Source organism: Mustela erminea, chromosome X, assembly GCF_009829155.1.
Source record: "Mustela erminea isolate mMusErm1 chromosome X, mMusErm1.Pri, whole genome shotgun sequence".
NCBI lineage: Eukaryota > Metazoa > Chordata > Mammalia > Carnivora > Mustelidae > Mustela > Mustela erminea.
The window spans coordinates 60,814,124-60,820,790 of NC_045635.1; the positions used below are offsets into that span (position 1 = coordinate 60,814,124).

Here is a 6,667-nt window from a genome sequence, read left to right on the forward strand (position 1 = left end):
TTCCCATTACTCTCTCTTCAATCACTAATACACAGGTGAAGTCTACCAAACATTTAAAGAAGCATTAGTACATATTTTCCTCAAAGTATTCCAAAAAATTAGGAGAAGAAGGAAAGGTTCTAAATTCATTTTATGAGGCCATCTTTATACTGATACCCAAACCAGACAAAGAAATAACACCAAAAAATATTACAGGCCAATTTCCCTGATAAACATAGATGAGCAAAAATTCTAAAAATATTAGCAAATCCCACACAACATATTAAAAAGACCATTTACCCTGATAAGTGGGATTTATTCTGGGGATGAAAGAATCGTTTAATATTTACCAATCAATCAACATCACAAAACGCATCAACAAAGTATAAAATGCTATGATCATCACAACAGATGCAGGAAGAATATTTGAAAAAATTCAACATCCATTTATGGGGTTAAATTAAGCCCAACAAAGTGAGATTGGAGGGAGAATATCTCAACATAATAAAGACCATATATGAAAAATCCACAACTAAGATTATACTCAATGGTAAAAAATGTCAGCTTCTCCTATAAGATCAGGAATTTTCACTCTCACCACTTTTGTTCAAAATAGTGTGGGAAGTCTTAGCCACTGCAGTAAGACAAGAAAAAGAAATAAGAGGCATCTATATTGATAAAGAAGAAGAAACAGTTACTATTTGCAAATGACATGGTAATACACATAAAAAATCCCAGACTCCACCAAAAATCTACTAGAAGTAATGAACAAATTCAATAAGGTGGCAGGATACAAAATTAATACCTAGAAATCTGTACTGTTTTTATACAATAACAATAAAGTAGTAGTAAAGGAAATTAAAAAAAACACCCCTTATAGTTGCACCAAAAATAATAAAATATTTTAGGAATAAACTTAACCAAAGAAGATAAAACCTATACTCCAAGACCTATAAAACACTGATAGAAGAAATAAGACACTAACAAATGGAAAGGTGTTCTATACTTATGGATTGGAAGAATTAATGTTGTTAAAATGTACACAGTACTCAAGGGAATCCACAGATTCAATGTAATCCCTTTTAAAAATACCAACAGCATTTTTCACAAAACTAGAACAAATACACTAAAATTTGTATAGAACCACAAAAGACCACAAATAGCCAAAGAAAAAGAACAAAGCTATCACAATACCGGATTCCAAGACATGCTACAAAGCTGTAGTAATCAAAAGAGTATGGTACTAACACAAAAACAGACACATAGATCAATGGAACAAAATAGAGACACCAGAAATAAACCTACACTTATATGGTCAGTTAACCTATGATAAAGGAGGCAAGAATATATAATAGGGAAGACAGTCTCTTCAACAAATGGTCCTGGGAAAACTGGAGAGCTACATACAAAAGAATGAAACTGTACCACTTTGTAACACCATATACAAAAATAAACTCAAAAGGGATTAAGGCTTTAAATGAAAAACCTGAAAAAGAATCCTAGAAGACAACACAGACAATAATTTCTCTGACATCGGTCCTAACAACTTTTTTCTAGATATGTCTCCTGAGGCAAGGGAAACAAAAGCAAAAATAAACTATTGGGAGTACATAAAAATGAAAAGCTTCCGAACAGCAAAGGAACCAATCAACAAAGCTAAAAGGCAACCTATGGAAGTGGGGGAAGGTATTTTCATATGATTTATCTGATAGTTTCTAAATATATAAAGAACTTATACAACTAAAAATGAGAAAAAAAAGAAATAATCTAATTTTTAAAATGAACCGAAGACATGAAAACACTTTTCTCCAAAGAAGACATATAGATGGCTGACACGTGAAAAGATGCTCAACATCACTCATCATCAGGGAAATGCAAACAAAACTTCAATGAGACATCACCTCATACCTGTCAGAATAGCTAAAATCAACAACACAAGAAACAACAGATGGTGAGGATATGGAGAAGAAAGAAACTTTGTTTACTGTTGGTAAGAATGAAAACTGGTGCAGCCACTGTGGAAAACACTATAGAGGTGCCTCAAAAAGTTAAAAATAGAACTACCCTATGATCCAGCAATTACACTACTGGGCATTTACCCAAAGAATACAAACACATTGACTTGAAGGGATATATGCACCCCTATGTTTATAAGAGCATTATTTGCAATAGTCAAGATATGGAAGCCGCCCAAATGTCCATTGATTGATGAATAGAGAGAGAAGTTGTGAGATAGATAGATAGATAGATAGATAGATAGATAGATATGGAATTTTTCAGCCATGAAAAGAATGAAATCTTGCCACTTGCAATCACATGCATGGAGCTAAGATTATAAAAATAAAAGTTAGTCAACCAGAGAAAGATAAATATATTATCTCACTCAGATGTGGAATTTAAGAAATAAAACAACTTACAAAAGGAAAAAAAGAGAGAGAGACAAACCAAGAAACACACTGGGTGTGGTGCATAAACACTGAATTTTGGAACACTGGAAAAAAATAAAATAAAACTAAAAAACAAACAAACAAACAAGAAACAGACTATAGAGAACAAACTGATAGTTACCAGAGGGGAGGTAGGTGGGTGGATGGGTTATAGATAAGTGATGGGGATTAAGGAGGGCATCTGTGGTGGTAAACCCTAGGTGTTGTTTGTAAATGTCGAATCTCTACACTGTACACCTGACACTAATATAACACTGTATGTTAACTAAATGGATTTAAAATAAAACTTAAATAATTTAAATATTTGTGAATGGATAGTTATAGTTTGTAAAAGTATATAAAATAGTATGTCTCAACTACTTTTAACTACATTTTAGTGTGCTTGATCTCACCTTTTAAAAATGCACTTGTAAAATGAAGTAATAAAAGAAAAATGTGCAGTCCATTTAAATTTTTTTTGACCAATTTTGGCCAATTTAAGAAGTTCAGCAGGACTGGGCGCTCTCTTCTACACTACTGGTTGATAAAAACTTCAAGGGAGAAACATCAAGCAGAAAACAAGGAAAACGTTTGACATGTCCATATCTATCTCTCTGAAATTCCTACAGTAAGGACTAGAAAGCAATAAAATTTTCCAAGACATTCAGCTGCAAAAGTGTTCACCATAGAGCTGATCTTACATGTAAAAGTCATACATACCCCAAGGAGATCTGGTTATAGAAATTATAGCTCATCCCACAATGCACTATTATGTAACAACTGAATTAATAGAATATTTAATGATTCAGAAATATGATCCCAGAAAATTGTCATAGGGAAAATACCTTCCAATGAAAGAGTTCATAGTGTATTTAAAAAATATGTAGATATATATTTATTTAAAATGTATTTTTTAAAAGATTTTATTTATTTATTTGACAGACAGAGATCACAAGTAGGCAGAGAGGCAGGCAGAGAGAGAAGGGGGGAAGCAGGCTCCCTGCTGAGCAGAGAGACCAAGGCAGGGTTCAATCCCAGGACCCTGAGATCATCACCTGAGCTGAAGGCAGAGACTTAATGCACTGAGCCTGGGTGGCTCAGTGCATTATGTATTTTGTAAAGTAGTGCTATTAAGAATGGTATTAGAATTTTTGCTTTATTTTGTTACATTAATTTTTTAAAAAATATTTCTATTATAATCATGTACAATTTGCATTAGAAGTGTTCAAAATAGAGAAAAACAAATGATCTTGCTTCCCTGAGAAGATCTAGGTAAATACAGAAATGACTGCAAAACCAAGAGCAGAAAATAATATAGCTATCAGGGTCTTGTTACACTACTGGTGCAAATATTTGGTCAGCCAAATATTTGCAAATTCAGTTTATCTTTTCAGTTTTTTTTTTTCAGAAAATTATCCTGAAAGTCTGCAAAAATTTGTGCACTATGATTGGCAGCTTTGTTTGGATGAAGAAAAACAAGTATCAAACTAGATGTTAAACAATTAGGAAGCAGTTAAAATATATATACTCACATGGATACTAACAGATGTACAGACATGGAGATATATATATATATATATATATATATATATATATATATATATATATATATATACCTAATCCCTCTGTCCATCTATTGAGTCATTAATTCAATGTTATATTAACAGCCAGAGAAAATATTTTTAACAGTAACTTTAATGACATGAAATGAAATAAAAAGTATGTGTGTATAAACATATATACACACACATTTTTCTGTGAAAAAGCAGATATAAAAACAGTATATACATTCTTATATACATATATGACATATGCAAAAAAATACTAGAGGTACAGCCAAAAATGCTTCAGGTAGTTCTTGGAAAATATTACAGACACATGGATGAAAATATTTCAGGATGATATGGGTGGCAATTAGAACTGATTAGTACGGATATTACATTTCTTCTGTTTACCTGTCTGCTTTTTTATTTTTCCCTTCAACGAACCTGAATGATTTTGGTGACAATGGGGAAAAGGGCAGGAAGTGGGCACAGGGAAAAAAGGTGATAAAGATCATTTACATCTAGTAAAACAACCTCAAACAGCGAAATCCCATTTGCAGCCTATCAAGCTGGCCAAGACACACACACACACACACACACACACACACACACACACACCAATTATAGTGACCAGGAGACTATGCAGGGGAAATGAGCATACTCTTTTTACTAGCTGTGCTGACTGGCATGGATGCAAATCAGTACAATGCTCATGAAGGGGCCATTTGGCAACACACAGGGGAAGTCCTTAAAATATCCTGCAAGGATATTTTATTGTGGATCCTGCAAGTACACAATTAAGAAGACCATCCGGTAGGCTAGCAAAGATTTGGGTTGACAAGGAAGGATTCATTCTTCAGAGTATGCAGTGTTGGGTTTAAACACAAGAAAAGAGCTAGGCACCACCTGATGTCCAACAATGCGGGACTGATGACAGAAATGTTAAAGATCCATCCATACACTCCCAGGCCCTGAAGATGACATTTCGGAAGCCTGTTGAATAACATGGAAAGAAGTTCCATGGGTTGATTTTTGTTTGGTTTTAGTTTCTGAAGTAGCAGGTTAAGAAACACCACACACATGAACCATTCTATAACAGTGTGTTAGAAGGAAAGGTGGGGTGGGAGTCAGGAAGGGAGAGAGAGAAAGGGACAGAGGAGAACCTGGAAAAACAGCACACCAAAACGTGGTTGTCTCTGGGTAGTCAGATCATGGGGAACAATTACTCCCTTGGTTTTCCCTCATCTGAGGGATGCTTCTCCTTTTTGATATTCCTACCAAGAAATTGTATTACTTGTGTAGGGAACAGAGAGAATGAAAGTGTTTTTAACCAAACCACAAGGAGATGAGGCAGCCTCTAATCTATCAAGTGGCACAGATTACCAAGATTATTAGCAGCGCCCTTGGTGGGGGTCAGAGAAGAGAGGTGGGGAGAGCAGAAGGGAGGGAGAGGGAGGAGGAGGGTAGGAAAGGAGGGAAGAAGAGAGGGAGAAGGAGGGAGAGGGAGAAAGGGAGGAGGGGGAGGTAGGGAGAAGAAGAGGGAGAGAGAGAGGAACACAGAGACAGAGACAGACAGAGAGAGAGACAGAGACAGAGAGAGAGAGACCTGCACTCCCAGTACAATACAATACACTGCTGGTGGGTTAGGGGGGGCAAAGAAGGGGGTTGTAAACCGGATGGGAGCCAAGGTTTGGCTCTGCTGGCTGGCTCATTCCTGGCATGTCTTCATCGCAAGGTGGCCTCCTCATCAGTGTCTTCCTCGAAATCCTTGACGTCAGCACTGGTGGACTGCCTGGCCCAGGCTCCCCTTTCGGCCTCTCGTTCTTTATGCGACTTGAATCTCCCGACGAAGATTTTGCGGTAGTTCAGGAACATGCCATTCATCGCATCAATGGCGCGCTCTGCGGACTCCTGCTTCTGGAAGTGCACAAACCCGTAGCCCTTGGGCCCCTTTTCGTCGCAGGCCACTTTGCAGGACAGGATGTTGCCGAACGCCGAGAAGATGTTGTACAGAGCCTTGTTGTCGATGGTCTTGCCCAGGTTCTTGATGAAGACGTTGCCCACCCCACTCTTGCGGAGCGAGGGGTCCCGCTGGGACCACATGATGCGCACCGGCCTGCCCTTGATGACATCAAAGTTCAGGGTTTCCAGGGCCCGCTTTGCGTCCACCGGTTGCTGGTAGTTGACGTACGCGTAGCCCAGAGAGCGGCGGGTGATCTTGTCCCTGCAAATGCGGATGGAGAGGATGGGCCCGGCCGGGCTGAACTTCTCGTACAGCATTGCCTCTGTCACTTCAGGGTGCAGGTCGCCCACGTACAGCGAGGCCATGGGAAAGTCTGGGTTCCCCTCGGAGCCCCGGTTGGTCTCCGCATCCGCAGCTGCATGCGCAGCTGCAGCCGCCGCCGCTGCCGCATCCGTATCCGCCTCCCCCAAGGAGGGCTCCGCAGCCTCCACTCTTGCTGCGGCTGGGGCGCCGGCGGCGGCGCCGGCTTCAGCCGCACTGGCCTCCAAAACCGCTGCCGCCAGGGCGGCCTCCGCCTCCTCCCCCTCTGCCAGGGCGGCCGTCGCCTCCCCGCGGGTGGCCTCCGCCACTGCCTCCTCTACTGAGGCCTCGGCCTCCACCTCAGTCTCCACCTCAGCTTCCGCCTCCGCTACGGAGGCCTCCGCCACAGCCTCTGCCACGGTCGCCGCCGCAGCCTCCGCTGCCGCTGCAGCCGC

At 39.8% G+C, this 6,667-nt stretch overlaps 1 protein-coding gene across 1 annotated transcript; it reads right to left on the reverse strand.

The window, feature by feature from the left end:
• Positions 1-5,517: 5,517 nt before the first annotated feature.
• Positions 5,518-6,355, reverse strand: LOC116582844 (polyadenylate-binding protein 1-like 2). The gene has a single exon (XM_032330640.1). The coding sequence runs from the start codon at positions 6,275-6,277 to the stop codon at positions 5,675-5,677; it is 603 nt and encodes a 200-aa protein (XP_032186531.1). The 5' UTR covers positions 6,278-6,355; the 3' UTR covers positions 5,518-5,674.
• Positions 6,356-6,667: the final 312 nt, after the last annotated feature.